Raw genomic sequence first — 23,084 nt, forward strand, 5'->3', positions numbered from 1 at the left:
AGGGGCCTGAGGGGAGAGGTTGCTTTTGACCTGAGCCCTGAAGGATGAGCAGAATTTGCCAGGCACAGAAGAGGGGGAAGTGCATTCCAGGCAGTAGCACAGCAGGTGCAGTGGACGGGGGTGGGAGTCATGGCCTACTTGGGGAATCGCTATCATTTTCCAAGAATGTTGAACTGAATCAAAATGCTGACTGAACTCTAATTCCCATCCCCCTTCTCTCTTCTCAGGTCTCTGGCCATCCATGTGTCTGCCCGGAGCCCGCCTGGGGGACCCGAACCCCAAGACAGGGGCTCAGATGGCGTGCCGTTTTTTGGGGAAAACTGGCCTGGGACCGTGGTGCGGAGGGTGCTCTCTGGGCCAGGGTCTGCCAGGGTGGAACCAAGAGAGGTGAGGGCCTCCCTCTACTCTGGGCTGGGGACAGAGTTAGTGCTTTAGCCAGGGCTGGCTGTCTTCTGATTGGTGAATGTCGGTCAGTGGGTGGAGTTACTGGGGATTGACCAGAGAGGAGGCAGGCTCACTGTTTAACTGCTGGTTGCCCCGCCCAGTGAGCATTAAGTGAAACCTGATTGGGCAGGGCCTGGGAGGTGGGGCAGAATGACAGCACCTTGACAGATCCCTGCTTTTCAATATGGGAAGGACCAGGGTGAACCTGCTGGTGGAGAGCCCTGCTGAAGGGAGCGGGGTCTGGCTGCCCTCTGAAGGTGGAGGCATCTGACTTGTGAGACATGGTCAGCCCCACTCAGGCGTCCTCCAGAGCCAGGGCTGCGCTGCCTTTGGAAGCTGACTTTTCTCCTTCCCTGCCTGGGCTATCTCCCAGCCTAGGGCAGAGGCTGCTGGTCTGGAGGGGACAGGTCTGGAAGGGGAGGCCCAGCAGAGAACCCTGCCTTGGAACCAGGTGTCCACACTCCCCTTCCTGATGGACTCTAAGGGTAAGTCTGGCCTGCGGGGAGGGCCTGGGAACTCACGGGTCCTAAAAAGTCAAGAGCTCAGGCAAAGGGCCCGAGAGAGGGTTCATCCAGTCCACGGAGGTGAGAGGCCTGAGAGGGAGACGCTCCATCTCCTGATGCTTGGCAGGACCCTTCCTTCCTGTGTCTCCACCTCATGCTGGGTGGCTGTCCCTGTGCCCTTCCTCTGTCTGCAGTAAGCAGCTGACAGCGAAAGGAGCACTGGACAGGAGTCCAGACACTTGGGTGCGAGTCCTTGTTCTTCCCCTAGTGGGCTTGGTGGCCTTGGGCAAGTCCTGCTCTCCGGTCTCCAACTCTCACTTTAGAAAGAGGAAGGTGGGATTCTGGAGGCTTGGGCTGTGGGAGGCCACATCTGATCCCTGACTTCGCCCTCCTCTTGTCCTCCCTGCTGCCCCCTGCCCACGCCCAGCTTGCCAGTCCTTCCACGAGGCCCTAGACGCCTGGGTGAAGGGGCTGGGTGCTGAGCCCTTCTATATTCGAGCCAACTTCACTTCTCCCGAACGGGCAGACCCCCATGCCCTGTGTGTGAAAGCCCAGGAGATCCTGCGGCTGGTGGACCCAGCGTATAAGCGACGGCAGGAGTGGTTCTGCACACGGGTCGACCGCCTCACACTGCGGGACCTGGACCGGGGCACAGTACCCAATTATCAGAGGTGACCCAGAGCCAGGAGTCTGGGGACGGGATCCCATTGGGAGCTGGGACCGGGTTGGGGGCCTCTTCCTTCCTCTGCAATCCCTCACCATCCTCTGGGACAGGGTGGAGGACTAGAGAAGAGGAGGTGAGGGGCTCCTTGTCTCCCTACAAACATATGACATGACTCCCCCCCACCCCCCCAGAGCCCAGCAGCTTCTGGAAGTTCAGGAGAAGTGCTTGCATGCTGGCCGGCACCGAGGGCCCCGCAGCAATGTAAGCAGGGCTGCACCAGCTGGGAGAGGGTCTGGGGAGAAGCGCTGTCAGGGGTGGGGTCCAAAAGGGAGAGGCCGGGCTTTATTCTCTGGACACCCTGAGGGAGGAGTGGAGGGAGGCCCCCACCTTGTCCCCTCACCTGGACTTGGTTGATCATCTCTGTGCCAGCAAATAGAATGGAAGGACTCATGTCCAGGGTAGTTGAGAGATTAAATGAGATAGAGTGTGCCCGGTGCTCAGGAGCAAGCCTGGAGCATGGTAAGCACTTGACAGAATGACAGTTATATCCCCTTTTCTGATCTCTGGATAAGGGCTGGGCTGGGTGATCCTCCTGGGCAGAATGAGGCTCAGAGATGGTAAGTAACTCAAGAGGCTACGGCACTAGAGGGGGCTTGAGAGCCAGGCTGTCTGGATTTGAAGCCCAGTTCTGCCACTTAAGCAGCGTGCATCCTTGAACAACTACCTGACCCTCTCTGGAGGCTCTGTGTCCTCATCTGTAAAATGGGGAGTTCACTGCCTGCTTGGCCCCTTGGCATTGAAGGCTTCAGTGGTTCATGCATATCTGGGGCCTAGTTAGTGTTCGTCACATTATAGGCATTCAGGACCTGTCAGCTATTGGTATAATTGATGCTGTTACTGGTTTCATTAATTTTCCTCCCCAAGGCCACATTGCTAATACATTGGAAGAGATCCCAAACCTTGTCTCTTCTGAAACATTAGGCTCCTCTCTTCTCTGGGCCTCAGTTTGCCCATCTGTAAAATGGGGGCGGGCAGACCTAAGGCTCCTCCAGCTCTAACTGGTAGACAAGCTCACTTCCCTGGGCTGTCAGGGATAGTTGTCCTCTCCTGCCTGGGGAGCTACGTTGGGCTGGGGGCGGAGCAGGAGAAGACCCAGTAGGAAGGAGCTCTTCCATGGTGCCTGAGCAGTGGTGACATGGGGTCCCCTCTGCCTGAGGTTCCATTTACTTCCCCCTCTGCCCGAGGGTGGGATAGAGCAGAGCTCACGGCTGCCCCTCTTTCCCTCTGCCCTCTCCAGCTGAAGAAGCGAGCCCTGGATCAGCTGCGCCTGGTGAAGCCCAAGCATGCGGGGAACTCTGCAGGGGAGCCTCCAGAGCAGGTGCTGCTGGAACCCTGCTCCGGTGAGTGCACAGGTGGGGAGGTGCAGCCTGGGCTGCCCATGGAGGTCAGGAGCGCGCCTCTGGTGTCCTTTGGCCTGGAAGGGCCTGTTAGTGGGGTACCAGGGGGGCGGGGCCCATGCCAGGGGCCTGAGAAACCAGGTTCCCCTTGGTGGGAGATGGGCCTCCAGGGTTAAGGGCGCTGGCGGGTGGGGGAGGCGCGTGTGTCCAGGTGTGTTCACAAGTCTGTGTGAGTGTAGGGTGCGCATGAGCTCAGGCCTGTCTTGTCTGGCAGAGCACGTGCTGTGCCATGACCCCAGAATGGGTTCCTGGAGGCAGTAGGGTGAGGCTTGGGGCCAGGTCAGGGAGAAGGGGCTGGGGGAGCCCAGATAGGGAGTCGCAGTTCTGAGGGGCGGGGAGGAGAGGGTGGAGAGGGGAGATGGTTGGAAGGGAGATTGTGTGAACTGGGGCCTTCAAGGATGAAGAGCAGTTTGTTCCGGAAGAGGGCACAGCTTGTGCAAAGGCACAGTGGCCTGGCTGTGCGTGGTGTAGTTGGAGGACTTCAGCGCCAGCTCTGTCATGCTTCATTTGGAGGGCACAGGGTCCCCACCCCTTTGGAGCTTACTGCCTGTTGGGGATGGGGGGAGGCAGGAGCCCGCGGGCCACATAATTCCACTTATGGGCATAATCGTCAAGTGTGACACTTGTGATGTAGAGCTGGGTGCCAGGTGGGGCTGCGGCCTCCCCAGGGCGGAGAAGGCCCTGTGATTGGAGGCAGCAGTAGAGTGTGATGGGGCATGAGGCTCGCTGCTCCCAGGCTCTAGCAGAGCTGGGACAGCCACATGGAAGATGTGGCCTTTTTCCTGAGAGTCATGGGAAGTCACTGGCACATTGAAAGCAGAGTTGTTAACAAGATCTGACTTTAGTTTTAAAACCTCTCCGTAGCTGCAGAGTGGTCAGTGGCCTGTAGGGGGCAAGAGTGAGGCAGAGATCAGGGAGGAGCCTACTGGAACGGTTTCAGAGTGGGTAGTTTGTGTGTGTGTGTGTGTGTGTGTGTGTACAGGGGGAACAGCAGCAGGGCTTAAGGGAAAAAAAAAAAGATGGTGGGACTTGAGGTGATGGGGTTTCAAGTATTGAGGGGGCTGCCTGTAACCTCATCTCTTCTGCACCCCTCGCCTGGCACAGAGCCAGAGTGGAGCCTCCGACCCTACAGCCTGGTGCGGCCGCTGCTGGTGCCCTCCCTACGGCCCGTGGTGCTCTTGCCCGAGTGCCTGGCATCTCGGCTCATCCGAAACCTGCTAGACCTGCCCAATTCCCGGCTGGACTTCCAAGTGTGCCCAGCAGGTGTGCCTTTGTGCCTGGAAAGGGGAAGGCAGGGTGGCAGCCTAGGGCGGCCAGGCCCACTGGCCCTTTGATCTGGCTTCTCCCTGCTCTGCAGAAAGTCTCTCTGGGGAGGAACAGTGCGCACCCTCAGCACCCGGAGCCCCCAAAGCCCGGCCTGCCACCCCTGGGCTGGGTAGCAGGATCCGTACCATCCAGGAGTCTGTCGGGAAGGTAGGTGCTGGGGTGGGGGCTGCCCTTCTGGGCCCAAGAACCAGTCTGAGTGCAGGTCTGTGGGCCTTTCCTTACCTGGGATGGGTGGGCTAGCGTGGTTGACTTCATGGGGGTCACCCTTGAGGTGTTTGGCTGATTCATTTCATCTATTTGTCTCCTTGTCTTCAAACTCTCCACTACCCTGAGAGCTGGCAGGGACTATGGGGGTGGGGTGGGGGCAGGGGTGGGGGTGGGGTTAGTTCCATCCTACAGATGGGGAGGCTGAGGTGGGGAGGGGAAAAGTGACTTATTTCCCCAGGTCTCCTGCCTTCCCTTCTGGTTCTTCCCTCACTGCCACGGTCTCTCTGGATGGGGGAGAAAGACCCTGTAGGGGGCTGTGCTTGCTCTGGGGCCCAGTGCAGGGTCAGGGAAGGGGGGCAGAGTAGGGATAGGGGTTGCATTGGGGGTGGGGGGCAGGAAGGTTAGTGTCTCTGGGCTGGGAGTAAACTGTGACCTTGACCTCTGAGAAGAAGCACTGCCTGTTGGAGCTTGGCACTCGGGGAGTGCGGGAACTGGTCCAGAATGAGATCTACCCCATCGTCATCCACGTGGAGGTAACAGAGAAGAATGTTCGGGAAGTCAGGTGAGACAGGGCCCCAGAACCTCCTCCTCCTTCCCGGGGCTGTCTGTGTCTGTCTGTCTCTCTGTTTGTCTCTTCTCCATCTTTCTTTGCCGTCTGTCTCTTTCTGTCTTCCTCCATGCTTGTTCTAACTCCATTTTCATCTGCCTCTCTGTCTCTCTGTCTGTCTGTCTGTCCCCCACTCTGCCCACTGCCCACTCTCTTCTCTTGGCAGGAGCCTGCTGGGCCGGCCCGGCTGGCGGGACTCAGAGCTGCTGCGGCAGTGCCGCAACCTGGAGCAGGTGCTCTGGGGGCTGCCCTGCTCCTGGGTGCAGGTGCCCGCGCACGAGTGGGGCCACTCCGAGGAGCTGGCCAAGGTGGTGCGTGGCCGGATCCTGCAGGAGCAGGCCCGCCTCGTGTGGGTGGAGTGTGGCAGCAGCCGAGCCTGCAGTAGCAGCAGCGAGGCCTGAGGGGCCCCTTCTGAGGCCTGCGGCTTCCTCACGCACTTGGGAAGCCGCCTTCAGGGACTCTGGTGTCTTTGTGGTGGAGCTGGGTCCTCCCTGCCCAGAGGCTTCTCAGGCCCTCGGGCTCAGCCCTGGACTCTCACTGGGTGATCCTGTTGGAGCCCTCGGGTGGAACTGCCTGACCCATACTTGCTGCTCTGGGCCTTCCTGTGTGCTCCCGGGTCATGGTGTCCCCCCTTGTGGGTCTGTGTGCGTCCATCACCGCTTAGCCGGAGCGTCCGATTCTCACTCCCATGTACAGTTTTATACACCCAAGTTCTCACGGGGCAGGCTCGTGTCTGTCCGTACCCCTGGGCACAGCAGGTCTCCCTGGCTCCACTTGTTCTGCTCACAGGAGCCCTGAGCCTGCCTCTTGTGACGCCCACCCATCCAGCTCATGTTTCTTGTGTATACATCCACACGTGTGGGTGTCGCCGCTGCCCTGGGCCACTGTCACCTGGGCCTCTTGGTCTTCTAGTCAACCACATGTCCGTGGTTCTCTCTCCTGTGTAAATGTCATGTCCCCCACCCCCATGATACTTGGGCACTGCGTTCCCAGTGAGCACACCCAGGACCATGTTCTCACAGCGCCCACTCCCTGCCCTGCCCCCTCTCAGAGGGACAGGTGGGGAGGGGCCTGGCTGCTCCATCACCAGAATGTACGGCTCGTGGATGTTTAACGGGCCTTTTTCACTCAGAAGCTGCACATTATGGAACATTAAATCGTTTTTGTCATAGAAGTTGGTGGCCTTTTGCTTGCTTGCATCCCTGGTCTGGGGTCCCCCTTCCGTCTCCCAGCTTGTACCCACCCCCAGCTCAGGCTGATACCACCTTTCAGGTCCCCGCTTGCCCTTGGGGAGGGTCAGATTTCGCTCCTGATTCATCCCGGAGCCGCCCACCATCTGTGCTGGCATCACCTTACCTGCCCCTGAATGACCGAGGAGGGCCCCACAGATAGGCCACCCCCACAGTTAGCCCTGCTTGTGTCTGATCATCAAAGGAGTGGCCCCTGGAGTGGGGGCATTGAGGCCAGCAGGATTTGGTCTGGGGTTTAGGGGGCCTGGCTGCTGAGTCCAGGAGATCAGGAGGAAACCCTCAGTGTGCAGTTGGGTTCCTGAGAGCTCCTCCAGGGAGAGGATGGGCACTTTCTATAGGAGAAATCCAGGCAGGCCTGCTGGAGAAGGTGCCACTTGAGTTTGGGGTTTGAGATTCCTTTCTTCAAGAAACGTTGATTGAACCTATGTGCCCATGTGCTATCCTAGGTCCTTCTACAACTGTTCTTGGTAATAATGAACTTGGGCAGTCCCCTGAGAGGTTTTGGGGGAGTGGGGTACTAGGTGGAGGAAACCTCAAGGGAAAAGACTCAGAGGCAGAAAATGGGTTGACTTTGGCCCCTGGAAAGTAGTAGGAAAGGAGGCTGGGAAGTTCAGGGGTGGGGGCTGCCTAATTCTTGGCTCAGACAGCATCTCCATGAAGCCTGCTGGATTCTTTCAGCCCTTGGGACTTCTCCTTGGCCATGCCATACTCTGCTTTGGGCAGGATGGTGGGTCTCTGGGGATGGCTGTGGGCTCCTTGGATGAGGTGACCAGGTCATTCTCATTTGGGTAAATGAACCTCTCCCCTCCTTGCTGTGTGCCCAGTCCTCGGTCTAAGGACCCACATATCTGGATGAAGATGTGGGAACCCAGGGGCTCAGCTGCCTTTCTCTGGTCCCATGTTAGGGGACCTTTCCATAGGGTGGAGGAGCCCACAAATCTTAATTTTTTACCAAGTTGTATTTTTGGCCCTATTTTATAAGTGGTGAAAGAAAAGTTCAGAGACCTGAAGTAACTTGCCCAGAGGCACATAGTCAGGATTTGAACCCTGGCCTGTGTGGCACAAAGCCTGGGGTCATCTCTTGGTGATGCTCTTTGGAGAAGATGGTCTATGAAGGGAGGGTGCTTCAAAAGAGTTGGTTTTCCTTTATACTCTCTCCATAGCCCTAAGGTAGGGTTGGGGTGCAGCAAGCCCAGTTCAACTCACACCCAATTCAACTGTGTTTGTTTAACAAGTATTTATTGAGCTCCTACTATGTGCCAGGCACTGTTCTGTGTGCCAGAATTCAGTGAATAAAAAAAGATGAAATCTCTGCCCTGATATTCTTGTGAGGAAGATAGACTGTAGAGAAGTAAAATGTGCAGGATGCTGGCAGATGAAAAGTGCTATGGAGAGAACATAGTTGAAAAGGGGGCCTGGGAAGGACAGGCTGGGGGGCCCGGGAACTAGCTGGAGAGAAGGGATTGCAATTTAAATAAAGTGGTCTGGGAAAGCCTCCGGATGAAGGTGCATTTATGTCAAGATCTGAGGAGGTGATGTAGTGAGATGTGTGGCTCTCAAGAGAGCAGGCCTGTTCCCCAGGCAGGAACAGTACAGCATGTGCAAAGGTCCTGAGGTGGGTGAGTGCCCAGACTGGCCAGAAGCCCAGTGGGTCTGGAGTGAAGGGAGCAAGGGGAAGATAGCAGGAGGTGGGGTTGGAAGTAACAAGGGGCCAGTTCACAAAGGGCCTGTAGGGTGGTGTGTGGTCTTCAGCTTTTGAGCAAAAAGGCAGATGGGAGCCGGTGCAGGGGTCTAGCAGGGGAAGGTGAAATGTGAGTGACCTTGTACAAAACTAGATGGGGATGCTGGAGTGAGAAGGCCCTCTGTCTGTCCACTGGCCTGGCGGGGAGAGGCAGCTGTAGCGACTGCTGAGTGAGATGGGGTATGGCAGAACACAGCAGGTCCGGCAGCCTCAGGGAGCCTCCTGTGGGCTGGAGACCTGGGTTCCACTTGGCTCTGTCCATGAGCTACTGAGCCATTTTAGATCATTCTGTGCCTTATGTGTTCACCTATAACCTGGGAATAGCAATCTTAATGCTGTTGTGAAGACCAAAGGAGCTGAGCAAACTTCTGTGGGAGCCCTGGAAGTTGGGAGAGGGGCATCAGAGAAGGCTTCCTGGAGGAGGAAACCCTTGGGCTGAGCCTTAAAGTCCAAACAGAATTAAGCCTGGTGGAGGGAACATGAATGGGGATGGCAGGGCTTGGGGAGAGCATCTGGGAGGGGGAACAGTGTGAGCAAAGGCTAAGAGGCTGGGTACCAGGACACCATAAAGTAATGGGTGTTGGATGAGCTCAGGTGTTGGAGTGGGAGGCTGGAGGGTCCCTCCCTTCTCTCTGGCCACGGAGGGTTTGTTCTTGCCCCCACCCCCACTGCAGCGTCTGGCAGGGATGGGGCTGTCCCTCAGCTGCCTCTGTTTCAGCCCCCTCTGGGCTCCCATGGGCCGGCCCCGCCTCCTGGGCTGTGCTGGACGGAGGGCGGGGCCAGGAGCCCCGGAGCCGCCTGGGCTTCAGCGGGAGGGCAGCCAGAGCAGGTGGAGTGCTGGTGGAAGGGCGGCGGAGGTGGAGAGGCTGCCGTGGTTTGGCCTCTGGGGCCAGAGCACCAATTCCCACCTCTCCCCTCCTTGCCTGCCCCTGATGCCTGCCAGACTTTTGCCTTCACCGGGGCCCCTGCCTGACCAGCCTCCCTTCCCCATCCAGCTGGGATTTGGGGGCTGAGCTGTAGAGGGTCCCAGAGCCAATGCAGTGCCGGCTCCTCAGGGGCCTGGCAGGAGCCTTCTTCACACTTCTGTGCATGGGGCTCTTCTCCCTTCGGTACCATTTGAGCCTGTCCCCGAAGAGCGTGCAGGAGACCCCCAGGCTGAGCCCACCAAGCCCTCAGCCCCTTGAGTTGCAGCTGCGGGACGTCTTCATCGCGGTCAAGACGACCGGTGCCTTCCACCGCTCTCGCCTGGAGCTGCTGCTTGACACGTGGGTCTCCAGGACCAGGGAACAGGTGACAAGCTGGTCACTGTGGGCCCCAGGAGTGGCCTCTGGCCTGAGGGACTCATGGAGGCCTTTCTACTGGGTTGGGGTCCCTGGCAGTCTCGAGGGAGAAGTTGTCTACCCACCCCCCCCCATCCTCCCAGGATCCAGGGACTTCTGTGGCCCTGCTTGTGCCCAATTTTAGCCCTGAAGCCCATTGTCCCCAGGCCCACTGCTCTGTCTCTTTAGGCGCCAGGCTGGGCTCATGCCCCAGGCTTCTGGGTCCCTCCTGGGGATCCCTCTATTCCCCGGATGTTCCGGTGCAGGCTTCACTCCTGCCCCGCCTGGCCCAGGCCTGGCATTGGGGGCAATGGCGGGTGTTGGGTATCTGGGGCAGAGGCCTCTAAGGAGTCCTGGCTGACGTGCCCCCAGTTCAGGCCCTGGGTGCTGTGAGAACAGGGGCTGAGCCCCTGACAGGGGACCGTTGAGGTGGGGCCTGCTGGGGAGAGGACTGGAGTAGGGGACATCCTTCTAGAATCCCTAATAGCCCCTGCCCCCATGACTCTGGTGCCCAGGGTGTGCCAAGGGGAGCGCCACCGCAACCCCTGTGCTCATTTCCTGTAGGGGAGCTTCCGAGGGAGGGAGGAAGGGTGTGTGCTGTGACTTGGTGGCCGAGGCAGTGGTGGGTAGGGGGTTGGGGTAGGGCCTGCCCAGCATGTGGGATTGTGTGTGTGTGTGTGTGCGTGTGTGTGTGTGTGTGTGCATGCACGCATGCGCCCTCATGTGCATGCAGCCACATGCATGGAGCCAAGTGTCAGAGCTAGACTGCTGATGAGAGGCCTGTGGGTGACAGGAGCTCGTGGCTTCTGTCCCTCCCCAGAGGCAGCTCTGACAAGCTGGGTCCCTTCCGTCTCTTCCCCTCCCCGCTCCCAGTGCCTCCTCAAGCAGAGTCAGTGACTTGGGGGTGTTGGGAACCATCGCTGGGGGAGGTAGAGGGGCAGATTCACACACACACACAGACGCATGCATGCGCATGCACAGACACTCGCTGTCCCCACACTTTGGCGGTAGCTCAGGAAAGGAAGTGACTGCGCCTTCAGAGTGGGTTAGGGACTCCTGGAGACCAAGGATTGTTGGGGGGGGGGTGATGCCTGGAAGAAGCCAGGGCCCCCTGGGGCGCGGGCACCCACCTCCCCGTAGTGATTTCCTGGCCCTGATGTCCTAGCACCCTGGGCTAATCCTTTCCCCACTGGGGCCCCAGCACCCCTGGCTCTTCCCTGGGGCACCCCCCCCCCCCACAACAGCTTCTCCTCTTGGGGCGATTCTGGTTCTACTTGCGGAAGTCGCTGAGCCTGGCCTTCCCCACAGAACTTCCTGTTTATGGCGCTGTGTGTGTTGTACCCGGGAGCGCGGCCTCACGTGGTCTGAGGTCCTTTCCTGTCTTGTCTTGATCACTGTGGTGTTGCCCTTGCCCTGGACGAGGAAACAGAGGCCAGAGAGGAGGAAGTGCTTGCCTCCTCTGCTGAGACCCAGGGCCCCGGAGCTGCTTGGGAAGAGCCTGGGTGGCTGGGCCGGCAGGACCAGGCGAGCGGAGGGGAGGCCAGCAGCCAACCCCTCTGCGTCCTGAATTCAATCCCAGATGCCAAGCAGGCAGCCAGGGGAGAGCCTGCCAGCTGCTCAGCACCAGAGAGGCTGTGGGTCACAGGCATCGCTTATTGAGCCCTCACGACCCTGGGTGGCAGCTGTTACAGGGATGGCGGCACATGCTAGTCTCCCCAGAACGTGCTGCCCTGGCATGCAGATGATTTCAAATGGAAAACAATGAGAGCCCAACAAACTCAGGAAGAGGTTTAGGTCTCAGTCTTTCCTGCCTATAGGGTTTCGGGTACAAAAAGCTGCTTCAGGAAGGGGACCTTCGCCCTGTCACCTTAGCGTAGTTGAATGAAGTGTGACTGACGGGGAGGACTGGAGCAAAATCTGTTCGCTAGATCCCCCTTTTCTGTCCCATTATTTCTGGGTGGCCCTGCAAGAATTGGTTGACCAACTGTTTGCCCCTCCTCATCTCCCTGGGAATTGCCTGCCTCCCGCCTTTAGTCCAGACACTGCTTTGGGAATTTTCACGCTCTCATGAAGTCCCTGTGTGCAGGTATTCAGGTTTGATTTTCTCCTGTTAATCTGCTGTATGTCATCTGAATGATCTGACCAGGCAGGAGAGTAAAAGGGGTGAGGGGAGGCGTCCCTGGCCGACACTGTTGCTATTCCCATTTCACAGGCAAGAAAACTGAGCACAGGTAAGCCAGCAGAGGCAGGAGGGGAATTCCCTCAGTTGAACGCCCGCCCTTACCCCCCAGAGCCAGGGGCAGAGTCTGGAGTCCTGTTTTTGACGGCAGAGTTGAACCAAGGAAAGACGCTCAAACAGAGAAAGAGGAGGGGACACAGGGGGACCCACATCTGGGCTCCCTTCATCTCCACCCTTGGGCTCATGGGTCTCTGTGACCTTGGCCCTCAGTTTCTCCATCTGCACAGGATGGGAGGGTCTTGGAGCCTCTCTCAGCTCTGCCCTCAGGAGGGGTCCTGAGCTGGTTAACTCCAGGGCTGGGCGCCCACCCCAGCTGGTTAAGGGCGGCCTGGTGGCAGGTGGCCCTTTGTGGCAGCAGACTGGAGCTCGTGCGCCGGCCTTTGTCCCAGGCAGAGGGGGTGGGCTGGAGGAGGCATGTTCTGTGATCCAAGAGGAGCCTTTCTCTTCCCCACAGTCCTTTCCAAAGCTGGGGCGGGGCTGGGGTGGGAGGCATGGGGGAGCAGGGCCGGCCCCACCTCCCCTTCTCTGGAGCAGATGGCCCTCCAGCCAACCCCCTCCCTTCCCCCAGGAGGACGCCTGTCCCTTTGTTTTCCTGCAAGGTTTTAACCATTGTCGGGGCCCCTCCTTAAACAAATCCAATGGAACCCTTGCTCAGAGGAAACTGCCCAGTGCTCTGTGCCAACCTTAGGATCCCCATGCTCCCTGCCCAGCCCCTAGGCCCTGCCGTGGGACCCCTCCTTTCTCCCTCCCCCAACCCATTCATTCCAGCTGACCAGTCCATCAACAAACATTCCCGGGCCCATTTGGCTCATGCTCCAGACTCTAGAATATTCCTCCATCTGGTGGCTGTTTGGTGGTACAAGTTCATCAGGGAGAAGGGGAAGAAAGGCCTGACTTATTTTACTGGCTCCCTTGGGGGTCGTGTTGGAGACAGACATGGAGTTGGGGACAGGACAGAGCCCAGGGAACAGGTGGCTGCTGCAAAGCAGGTAGAGGTGACCAGGGAGGGTGGGCTGGACCGCAGCATGGCCGTGGCCGCAGCTGCTGGCGGGGGGGGGTTGCATCCTGGGTCATTTAAAGGTTGGCTGGACAGAATTTGCTGACAGATTGGATGGGGGGGCAGTGAGAGAAAGAGGAGACCCCAAGGTGTTGAGTCCCAGTAAGATGAGGAGACTGAGAGAAAGTATAGGTCTGGGGGAGCTTGGACCTCATTCTTGAGGCCCGAGGCTGAGGAGCCCACCCCAGAGGTGTGTCGTGGCCATGGTGGGATTGGAGAGCGGGGGTGGGGGGTAGGGGCCAGGCCTGTGGGTCTGAACCCAGCTCGGCACTTGCCAGCTGCACAGCCGTGCTCCGTCCCTCAGCCTCAATTCTGCCCTCTGTGATGGGGACAGACACAACACCTGTCTCCACGCTTAGTGTGACTCTCAGGGACCGGGAGGGTGAAAACAGTGCGTGCCTGCCCAGGCTGGGAGAGCCGGGCTGGGTCTCAAGGTAAGGCGTCTGCTCTGTGTCGGGGAGGTGTCTGCGCTGCGTTGGGGCTCCTGCCGTGGAAGTTGTGGCTGCCTCCCAAAGCGGTGCCGTGCGTGTCCTGGCGTGGGGGCCTCCTCACAGAGCCTGTGCCCTGCTGGGGTTTAGGGCTGTGTCTGTGTGATTGTGAAGGAGCCAGATGGAACTCTGTGTGTGTGTGGTGTGGGGGGGGTGTGACGGGGGGACAAGAAGAAAAAAGAGGGTGTGATTCTGCCCAGGCCGCGTGACTGATCGGGCCCCTAGGAGTGCTGGTCCCTAAGGCGGCCGGGGGTAAGCGAGCCGGCTGGGCGGGTGTACACAGTGAGGCTGTGTGTCAACAAAAGCTGGGCTGTGAAGGGCGCCGAAGCCTGCCACGCTGAAGCTGCTCTTTGGGATATTGATTTTAAGCTGTTTATTAAGAAACAAGACTCAGAGGGAGCCTTTGACCCTCCCCCCTCTCCCGCCAGAGAAGCCTGCTCTCAGGAGCCTTGGCTTAATCACCTTAAGAATCTTCACCCCAGCAGGAGGACCTGAAGTCTCTTAGCTAGATACCCCCGTGTGTCAGGGTCGCTGAGCTGCCCAAACAAGGGCTTTCCTGCCGTGTGCGTTCTGTTCTTTCTTAACTACACGTCAGTGACCCATTCACACTTCAGAAATCTAATACCTCCGCGCCCCGCCCCTTGCCCTCTCCTGCGTCCAAATGTGTCCTATCACCAGCGTGTTCTCCCTGTTACTCTGTCTTGGTTAATTTGATTAGTAGCCCAACTAGAAGAGCTTAGAAGGTGGGAGGAAACATATTAATATTTTTTGGCTCCACAGTGTGTGTGTGTGTGTGTGTGTGTGTGTATGTGTGTGTGTTGTATGAGGGGGTAGCTGAGAAAGTCATGTTATCTTAAGGGCGTGTGCATGACTGTGAGAGGAGTGGGTGTCCGTCACTGAAAGAGGACAGAGGTCTGCTGGGTGTGGATGTATCTGGATGGGTGGACTTCAGGGGGCTTGGCTGTGGTGGGCTGGGGCTTCCCTCTCATCACCGCATTACCCTGGGCTGAGCCCAGTTCTGACACCTCTTTCTTCTTTGCAGACATTTGTCTTCACTGACAGCCGGGATGAAGGCCTCCAGGAGAGACTGGGTAACTCTGCTTGGCCTGGGTGGTGTGGCTGTCCCCTGGCTTGGGAGTTCCCAGGAAACATGTGGGGATTCCCCTCTGCCCAGGAGAGCAAGGGGGCTTCTTCCCTGGAAATGGGGATGGGGTGGGGTGGGGCTGTGTCAGATGAGACCCAGGACACGGGTGTCCCAGCGCAGCCTACCGTCCATCAGCCCTGGGGTCCGGGGCAGGTCAGCCCTCCCCAACCTCAGTTTCCCCATGTGTAAAGCTCTGCATTGTCACAGCGTGCGTAGGAAGAGCTGGGCGGGGGTGGGGGGAGTGGTCTCTGGGCAGGGGCCTCTGACTGGTCCTCGCCTCTGCAGGGCCCCACCTTGTGGTCACCAACTGCTCTGCGGAGCACAGCCACCCCGCCCTGTCCTGCAAGATGGCTGCTGAGTTTGATGCCTTCTTGGTCAGTGGACTGAGGTGAGTGCCTCTGGGTCTCTGGGGGCAGGTGTCACCTTTGCCTCAGGCTACTTCCTGAATGGGGTGATGTGTCAAAAAAGGGAAAAAGGGAAGTTGGCTGGGTCCTGTGGATTTCATCATGTAGGGCCTCGTGTGGTTAGTCTTTGGTCAGATGGTCTAGGTTCAAATCATGCCATTCACTGGCTGTGTGACCTGGGGCAAGTGCCTGTACCTTTCTGAGCCTTAGTCCCCACACTGCCTTCAAAAGCTTACACGAGATGCTGCCTGGCACAGAACGGTTATCCTAATTGGGAGCCACCCCTCGACTGTTCATTCATTGATTACAGGGGCACAGTGGCCAGCAGCCCTGGGGGAAGCCCCCTCCGAGCTCATTGTCCCCCTTCCATCCCCACAGGTGGTTCTGCCACGTGGATGACGACAACTATGTAAATGCAAGGGCGCTGCTGAAGCTGCTAAAAGACCTCCCATTGACCCTTGATGTCTACATAGGTCGGCCCAGCCTGAACCGGCCCATCCACGCTTCTGAGCCGCAGCCTCACAATCGCACGGTGTGTCCTGCCTTGACATCTTGGGGCATCGGCCGCTGGCCAGGGGCCAGCCTGTGCCGCGTGGGTGTGGGGCTGGGGCTATGCTGGGGGCAGGGCTGTGGAGGAACCGGTGGGTTTTCTGGGTTTCAGATTTGGCCTCACGGCTGTGGGTTTGGGCTGGTGGCCTTGCCTCTGATCCTCAGGCTCCTCCTCTGTGGAATGGGGAGACTTAGATAATGCTGGTAAGGCAGAGAGACTGGCACATAGTAGGGCCTCAGTCCTTGAGGAGCAGTGGCCCGTCCTGGTCACACAGTGAGTGTGGGGCTGAGCTGAGGCGCCCCTAGCCACCGGGGGTGTCCTGCATTGTGCGGGTTGTTACAGCACTGAGCACTGCCGGGCCGGCTGTTAGCTGCCTTGGGCTCAAGCCCCCGAGCGCTCCCCTCCCCTGGGCATCCCCCTCCCTCCAGACTTCACTAACCAGCAACGGAAGACTTGACACCTGGCGCAGCAGGGTCCCCAGCCCCAGTTGCTGCTCCGGACCTGGATGGACACAGATTAGGGTTGCCAGGTTTAGAAAACAAGGAAACAAAACCCAGGATACCTGTTAAATTTGACTTTCAGATGAACAAAGAGTTTCTTAGTACGCGTATGTGGCATGGCTTTCCACCTGTCCCCAGGACGCCACCAGGCTGCTGGTGTTGGGAGGCCAGGCCCCAGGAAAAGGCAGGTCAGCAGGCTGCTTATCTAGAGGCAGGGCCTGCAGGGGGGCTGATCCCCTCCCTCGGTCACCATCTGCTTCATTAGGGAAACCAAGAGAGCAGGAAGCACGAAACCTTAATTATCAGCAGCTAATGAGCCTCTGAGTCCTAATTAAATCCTCCTGGGCCCCAGGGTGTGTGTCTGTGAGTGGATCTCAGGTGAGCTGAGGGGTGCCTGGGCTCCCAAACCACCTCACCCCCGACCCCAACCTCAGAGGTGGAGAGCTCTGCTCTGGAGCCAGGCTCCCAGGGTTCACATGCCAGCCCTGCCAGCCCTTGGCTTTGTGACCTTGATTGAAGTGACCTCCCTTCTCTGTGCCTCAGTTTTCTCATCTGTGAAATGGGTGATAATAGTCCCTTCTTCATAGGGTGGCTGTGAGCAAAAGAAGAGTTAAGTGGCTTTTCTCCAAGTGCTTGGAATGGGACCTGGTATGTAACAGACACTAGGAAGTGCTGGCGGTCAGGACCTGACTCAGCTCAGCCTTCATCTCGGGGCCCAGATCTGCCAGTGCAGGTTCAGCACACTGCAGGGCGCCCCAGGCCCAGGCCCCCACAACGCACATGAAGGCCCTCCCTCCTTGGCACACACCCCACCAGTGGGATGCCAGGACTCTGCCCCAAGGTGTCCCGGCTGGGTCAGACCCTGGGGTCCTCCAGGGTGACACAGCAAAAAGGGCAGGAGCTCTGGTTTGGGGCGAGTCCCAGCTCTGGGACCTCAGGCAAGTGGCCTCACTTCTGTGCGCCTGGGTGCCTTCATCTGCGGCACGGCCCTTAGCCAGGCCCCATCAGTGCTCCGGATTAGGTAGTTACGTTGCTGCTGCTGCTGTTACTCTAATTGTCTGGGAGCAGAAGCCATGCACTCATTAATTCACTAAACAAGCATTCGTTAGACGTCTCCTGTGTGTTAGGTCCTTAAGAACCATTTATTCTGCTTGCTGAGCCCTGCCCTCCCTCTAAGAGGGCAGCGTTTCCAGAAGTCAGCTCATAGCGATTTTCAGGAGGAGGACACCTCTGGGTCAGGGGAACCATCAGATTTCAGAACTTAGGGCCAATGTTGCACGCACAGGTGACAACTCAGGCCCAGAGAGGGGCGGTGACTTTCTCAAAGTGAAGGAAGTGGGGAACCCAGTATCGGGCTTCCCGGCTGCCTGCCCAGGGTTCCTGTCACTGCTGCATCGTGGGAGATGCAACCCAGGGCATGTGCATCAGGGAAGCAACAGCCGCGTGCTTGGGAGAAGTAACCGCTGAAAGGGTGCAACGTTACTCCAAAGCCTTTGAGAGATTCATGGGGGACTTCATGGGTCCTCACAGGGGCGCTGGAAGAGGCCTTGGTGAGGTTGGGCTGGCGCAGAGAGTGGTTTAAACCCCAAAGGGATGCTACTGGTTCCTGAGATGGAGATGTCAAGGGGTTTGCTGGCTTCAGGGGCTCACAGGCCTGTCTGTTCTCTTTACTCAGTGAGAGGTCTCATTCTCTCCTTTTGTGGAAAAGCTTTCTTGGCCCCAGCAATTACGACTGGCGACAGCCGGTGTATGTGTCCCCATGTAGGTGGCATCAGGGTTACAGCTTGAGCTCCTGCTGAAAGCATCCCTTCCTCACAGCTAGCATATGACACTCAGGGAGGGACTTTGGCTGGCCGGCCTGAGTTCTGTGCCTGTGCTGAGCCAATCGCCAGGTCAGGGGTGTGGGTATGACCCTGTGGTCCTTTCTGGGGCACCTGCCCGCCTCTGTGGCCTGGGGGAGCCGGTGCTGTTTGGAAGCCCTTCCTAAACCGCATGCGGAGGGGGGTAAGGTGTGCAGGGCAGACAGCACACGTTCCCTCTTTAACCAGAACCCAGCCAGATTGGGGTCTAACTGGTGTCCCCATCACTCTTAATTAGCTATGTGACTTTGGGTCTCGCTTTCCTGGTCTGTAAAATGGGCACAATAATGTTAGGCTATAGCAACACTCCAGGGGAGTATGACATCAAAAGCTCTGGGGCCATGCCAGCTGGGGGTGAGGGGTGGCCCGAATGTTGCCCCCACCCACCCCCACCCCAGGCTCACTCTGCACCTTGGCTCTCCCCTCCTCTCCCCCTAGAGGCTGGTACAGTTCTGGTTCGCCACTGGGGGCGCTGGCTTCTGCATCAACCGCAAACTGGCTTTAAAGATGGTGCCATGGGCCAGGTAAGCAGAGACCCCAGGTGGGTGGGGGAGGGTAGGGGCTGCTGAGAGCAGGTGGTCCTTGGTGTGTGGAGAGGAACTTTGCAGCAGGAAGGACTTGAGTGAGAGCTCAGGAGGTCACACAGTACGCAGGAGGGGGCACATGCTAGAGCCGAGCTCTGCTCTGCCATCTGGTCCCAGGGAGGGCCTTCTGGGCGGCAGGGTGCGCTCTGGGTGTTGAGGGTGCGGGCCAGGGGCCTTAGCATGGCTCTGTCTCTCAGCGGCCGCCGCTTCGTGGACACATCTGCACTCATCCGGCTGCCTGATGACTGCACTGTGGGCTACATAATTGAGTGCAAGCTGGGGGGCCACCTGCAGCCCAGCCCGCTCTTCCACTCCCACCTGGAGACCCTGCAACTGCTGGGGGCTGCCCAGCTCCTGGAGCAGGTGAGCCGGCCTCAGAGCAGGTGGCAGTGGGGGAGGTGTTTGTGCTTGGGCTATCCCCTATGGGTGGGGAAACTGAGGGAAAGGACCCCCTTAACGGCATACAGTAGCTCTCTACCTTCAAACCTCAAGGGTGTGATGCTAAAATTCTGTGGTCTGGTCCCCAAGTGCCAGCTGGAAGGAGCCGCACAGACGAGGTGAAGCTTGCCTTGCTTCCAACCCACTACATCCCATCCCCCTCTCCTTTCTCCAGGCTTCTGCCCTCCCCACATCCCTCCGACGGGGCTGGCCTGTCCTTTCCAACTTGGCCCATTAGCAGCCCCTTCCTTCATCAGAGCTTCTCTGTTCCCTGCTCACTGCTTTCCCTTCCAACCCAGATGTTACCGGGAAGGACCAGGTCTTTGGTGAGGGCCCTCCAGTGCAGTGTCCCCTCCCCTGACAGCTGATGACTCTGCTGAGGTCCCACTGGCACTGACCTGCAGATGCTCTGCTCCAGCTCCTGGGTTTCCAGCCCTGTAGGTGGTCCTGGCTGGGAGGCCTCTGGGATCTGCCACCCAATAGTGCGAGTCAGAACCCTTTTGGCCACAAGAGATAGCGAAGCACACAGACTGGATAAACAAAAAAAGGACAGTTACGGGCCTGCGCACGTGAGAAGCTGAGGGCTTGGCCTGACGAGTGGATTTGGATGGGTCTGGGTGCTGGGACTCTGTCCCCTCTTCCATCTGCCTTTCCCCAGGCTGGCCTCTGTCTCAGGCAGGCTCTGTCCTCTTGCGGGTGTGATGGCAGGCCCAGGTTTCTCTCAGCCAGAGGAGGAGAGTGCCTGCTTCTGCCAGATGCCCAGGCTGGTACTCCCTGGTCAGGTGGCCTGCTTGGATCACATGACCTGTCTCCTACCAGCACCTAGAGTTCATCTAGATTGGCAAGGCCTAGAACTGGGGTGTGGGGTTGGTCTCATTAGGACCTCAGGGCCCAGAACCAGGAAATGGGGGCAGGTTTTGGACATCCAAAACGAAGGCACCCTAGCACTCTAATGGGGTTTCCAGAGCACCCATTGTGCCAGACACCACACTGGGGGCTTTATCTTCTCTCACTCTCTGGTTCCTCACAACTTCACGTGAGGTTGGTACTAACATTATCTCCATCCTACAGATGAAGAAGCTGAGGCCCAGAGAGTGGAGCTAATCATGGCAGAGGGAGTTTTGAACCCTGGTTGGGTGGCCTCTGCGCTAATCCTTAACCATTGTCCTTGATAGTCTCTCTACTGGGGTCATTATTCCCAATTTCTCGTTGCTTATGGAGAACCCGAGGCTCTGGGGTGGGGGGAGAAGAATTTGCCAGGGCCCCGTGGTGAGTCTCGGGGAGCCTCCACGCAGGCACACAGCTTACGGAAAGGTGCCTTCCCTCTTCAGCCTCACCTTCCCAACCTGCAGATATGGGATTTGGGCTAAAGGTGCTCTAAAACTTAAAGTACTGGGGGGAGGGGTGTTGGGTGGGCTCCTCAGCAAAGCGCCCACTGCTAATGGGGTTTCGGGTGCAGAGGCAGGCTTCTGTGCCCTCAAAATGCCTAGTGCACCTTCCTGCTCCCCCCAAATCTGCCCCCTTGTGGGGTCTCCAGTGGAACACCACCCAACCCTTCCCTCTCTTCTTTGCTTCTCCCTGCCCAGGTCACCCTCAGCTACGGTGTCTTTGAGGGAAAGCTCAATGTCATTAAGCTACAGGGCCCCTTCTCCCCTGAGGAGGACCCTTCCAGGTGGGTCTGGGGCTGAAACTGTAGAGTGGGAGGAATGGAGGCTGAGCCTAGGAACCCAAAGGTGGGAGAGCGGGGAGGGAGGGTGGTGAGAGAGGCCCTGGGGCTGACAGCACAGGGCTGGGAGGGAAGGGCATGGATTTCAGTCCTTGCTCCACCACTGGCTGGCTGTGTGATCTTGGGCAAATGCCTTGCCCTCTCTGGGCCATAATCTCTCCATTTTGTACCACAAGGAGGCTGGGTGTTGTGGATCTGAATGGCTTTCCCATTCTGATCCTCTGGGAGTCTTCAGGAACCCCTGGAAGACTGAAATGTCTTTGCTAAGTAAAGGGGCTGCTCTCATGGAGGACCTCCAGGCACTGATGGGGAGTTTTAATTTGATCTTTTCTGTGCTCTCTGGTTCCCTGATACTCTTCAGTGGTTCTTTCTGGTCAGCAGAGGGTTGGAATGGGGGCTGAGATGTCACCTGGGCTCCCAGTTCTGCCCCTAAACTGGCCACAGGTTGGTTAGGGCTGTTCAGCTCAGCCCCTGATTGCTGTGCAGCAGCTCAGTGTGCAGCCGGTGATATACGGTGGCAGGAGGGGACGAGACCTGTTCACGGAAGTTAAGGAAGAAGGTGTGACTGGGAAGTGGGAGAAGACAAGAGGGTGTCATCAGATTCACTTGGGGAGGTGACGGGGGACTCTCCCTCCCCACTAGGCTTTGTGTCTGGACTTTGGATTTATCTGGAGTATGTACCCCCTGGGGAAAGCAGGCTTTCTGGCTCTGACATTCTGCAGAACTGTCTGTCTGGGGGCAGAAGGCCCACAACTCCTCTGGGGGCTGTGGGGCCAGGGAGCTGCCTTCTAATGGCGTGAGCTCCCCATCAGTGGAGGTGTGCCCACTATGGCTATACTGCCCAGAGGCTTAAGATGGATGTTAAATTCCCTAAGCCTGAAGATTTTAGTATCCATGGGTTTCTGCCCATGGTGCTGAAGCCAACTGGGGACTCAGCCATGTAGGGTTAGATGGCCCAGTCTCAGCTGTGGTCTCTTTATGGGTTCTCTGGCCTTTGAAGTCTCTCTAAACCAGTGGTTCCCAACCAGGGACCGTTTTGCCCCCTGAGGACATTTGGCAACGTCTGGAGACTTTTTTTAATGTTACGACTCAGGGAGATGCTACTGGAATCTAGTGGGTAGAGTCCAGGGCTGATGCTAAACATCCTACAACGGACAGGACAACCCCCACAGCGAAGAATTAACAGGCCCCGAGTGTTAATAGTGCTGAGGTGGAGAAACCTTACTCCAAACCATCTTTGTGACATGCGCTCCCCCAGGGGCCCATGGGGTGAGGGCAGGAGTGGGGCGACGGTCTTGTCCATGTCTGATCTCTCCATAGGTTCCGCTCCCTCCATTGTCTCCTCTACCCGGACACTCCTTGGTGCCCACAGCTGGTGGCCCGATGAATCCTGAACTGCTGGGTGACAGTTGAGCTGAGGCCTCTGGTTGTCCCTCGTCTCCCAAGGCAGCCCTGAGGGCCTGTGGCAAGTGCCTGGGGCTGGGTAGTCCCTGGAAGGGCCTCCAAGTGGTGGACAAGCCCAGGATTGGACGGTCACTGGTGGTGAAGGCATCCCAGACTCCTGGGAGCTGGGACCCTGGGCCCAGGTGAAGGCCAGAGAGGCCCCGGGGGCTGGGCTCCCATGGACCCTGGGTGGTTGAAATTAATAGGGTGGTGGGCATTGAGCTGGGCTAACCCTCCGAGTCCTAACCTTCAGGGAATTACATGAGCCCCTGGGTCGGGTATGGCCTCCACCCCCAGCTCTGGTCTCTCAGCCATTCCCCTGGGGTCACGCACTGGGCCACCCACTTCGGAATCCCTTGGCCGGACCCCCAACCACTGAGGGGACCTAGGTGGAGCAGTGGCAGAATGCAGGCTCTGTGGCAGATACTGCTACTGACCAGCTGCCAGCTCCCTACCCCCACGCCTTGCTAACAGAACCCAATTTTGTGCGGAGTAGCAGCCTGCCCATATCAGATCATGGGTCATTAATAGGTCCCAGCTAATCTGATGATTCTTTTGCTCATTTGCTCAGCTTCCCTTGCTGTTAGGAGTTACCATGTGCCCCAGGTCTGCCTCGAGTCAGAGCTGTCTGCTGGTGTGCACTAAGCAAAGCCAATAGAGAGGATTCTGGGGAAGGTTTTGCTGCCCCGTACTCTGTCTTCCAGCTGTGAATGTGGGGGTGATGTCTGGATCTGGGGCAGCCACCCTGCTGCCATGAGGAAAGACGATCATCCACATCTGTCTTGTGTAGCATCTGGTTCTGTAAGAAAATTAAACCCTTATTTGTTCAATTCTCTCTTGGTCCAGTTTTTTTTTTTTTTTTTTTTTTGTTACAGCCAAAATGTTCCTGACTAGGGCAGGGTCTTTGATCTGTCTGTCACAGCGATAATGGTGGCATTGATTTGGGTCCCAAGCTATACATCATTGCTCTGCCCTTGCTGGCTGTGGAACCTTGGGGAATCCACTTGGCCTCTCTAGCCTGTTTGCCCAGATGTTTGTGTTCTTGTAGATGACATGCCTTCTTCACGGGTTGTTACCGGGATGAGATGGGACCATGTTTGCAGGGAATAGCATGGAGCCTGGCACAGAGAAAGG

The 23,084-nt window shown here is 58.0% G+C and overlaps 2 protein-coding genes across 3 annotated transcripts in view; both read left to right on the plus strand.

The window, feature by feature from the left end:
• The window catches only part of CARD10 (caspase recruitment domain family member 10), a 31,167-nt gene extending 24,785 nt beyond the window's left edge, over positions 1 to 6,382 (plus strand). Inside the window, exons 13-21 of one of the 2 annotated variants that reach the window (XM_090272478.1) lie at positions 228 to 387; positions 818 to 929; positions 1,375 to 1,618; positions 1,803 to 1,872; positions 2,909 to 3,011; positions 4,173 to 4,331; positions 4,426 to 4,541; positions 5,051 to 5,163; positions 5,375 to 6,382. In XM_090272478.1, coding sequence (XP_090128604.1) covers positions 228 to 387; positions 818 to 929; positions 1,375 to 1,618; positions 1,803 to 1,872; positions 2,909 to 3,011; positions 4,173 to 4,331; positions 4,426 to 4,541; positions 5,051 to 5,163; positions 5,375 to 5,609 — 1,312 coding nt within the window. In that variant the 3' untranslated portion in view covers positions 5,610 to 6,382. The other variant, XM_090272477.1, reaches the window with a different exon arrangement.
• Positions 6,383 to 8,984: 2,602 nt separating this feature from the next.
• MFNG (MFNG O-fucosylpeptide 3-beta-N-acetylglucosaminyltransferase) lies at positions 8,985 to 22,780 on the plus strand. Its single transcript, XM_090272479.1, has 8 exons — positions 8,985 to 9,489; positions 14,345 to 14,393; positions 14,732 to 14,834; positions 15,229 to 15,382; positions 18,198 to 18,283; positions 18,541 to 18,706; positions 20,368 to 20,453; positions 21,828 to 22,780. Exons 1-8 carry the CDS (start codon positions 9,235 to 9,237, stop codon positions 21,892 to 21,894), a joined length of 966 nt encoding a protein of 321 aa, XP_090128605.1. The 5' UTR covers positions 8,985 to 9,234; the 3' UTR covers positions 21,895 to 22,780.
• Positions 22,781 to 23,084: the final 304 nt, after the last annotated feature.

This window comes from Furipterus horrens, unplaced genomic scaffold, assembly GCF_987537825.1.
Source record: "Furipterus horrens unplaced genomic scaffold, mFurHor1.1.pri manual_scaffold_4, whole genome shotgun sequence".
NCBI classification, from domain to species: domain Eukaryota; kingdom Metazoa; phylum Chordata; class Mammalia; order Chiroptera; family Furipteridae; genus Furipterus; species Furipterus horrens.

Coding starts and splice junctions, on each gene's coding strand:
- MFNG (XM_090272479.1), top strand. CDS start 9,235: ATGCAGTGCCGGCTCCTCAGGGGCCTGGCAGGAGCCTTCTTCACACTT. Junction 15,383..18,197: donor CGCAGCCTCACAATCGCACG/GTGTGTCCTGCC, acceptor CTCTCCCCCTAG/AGGCTGGTACAGTTCTGGTT. Junction 20,454..21,827: donor CCTGAGGAGGACCCTTCCAG/GTGGGTCTGGGG, acceptor ATCTCTCCATAG/GTTCCGCTCCCTCCATTGTC.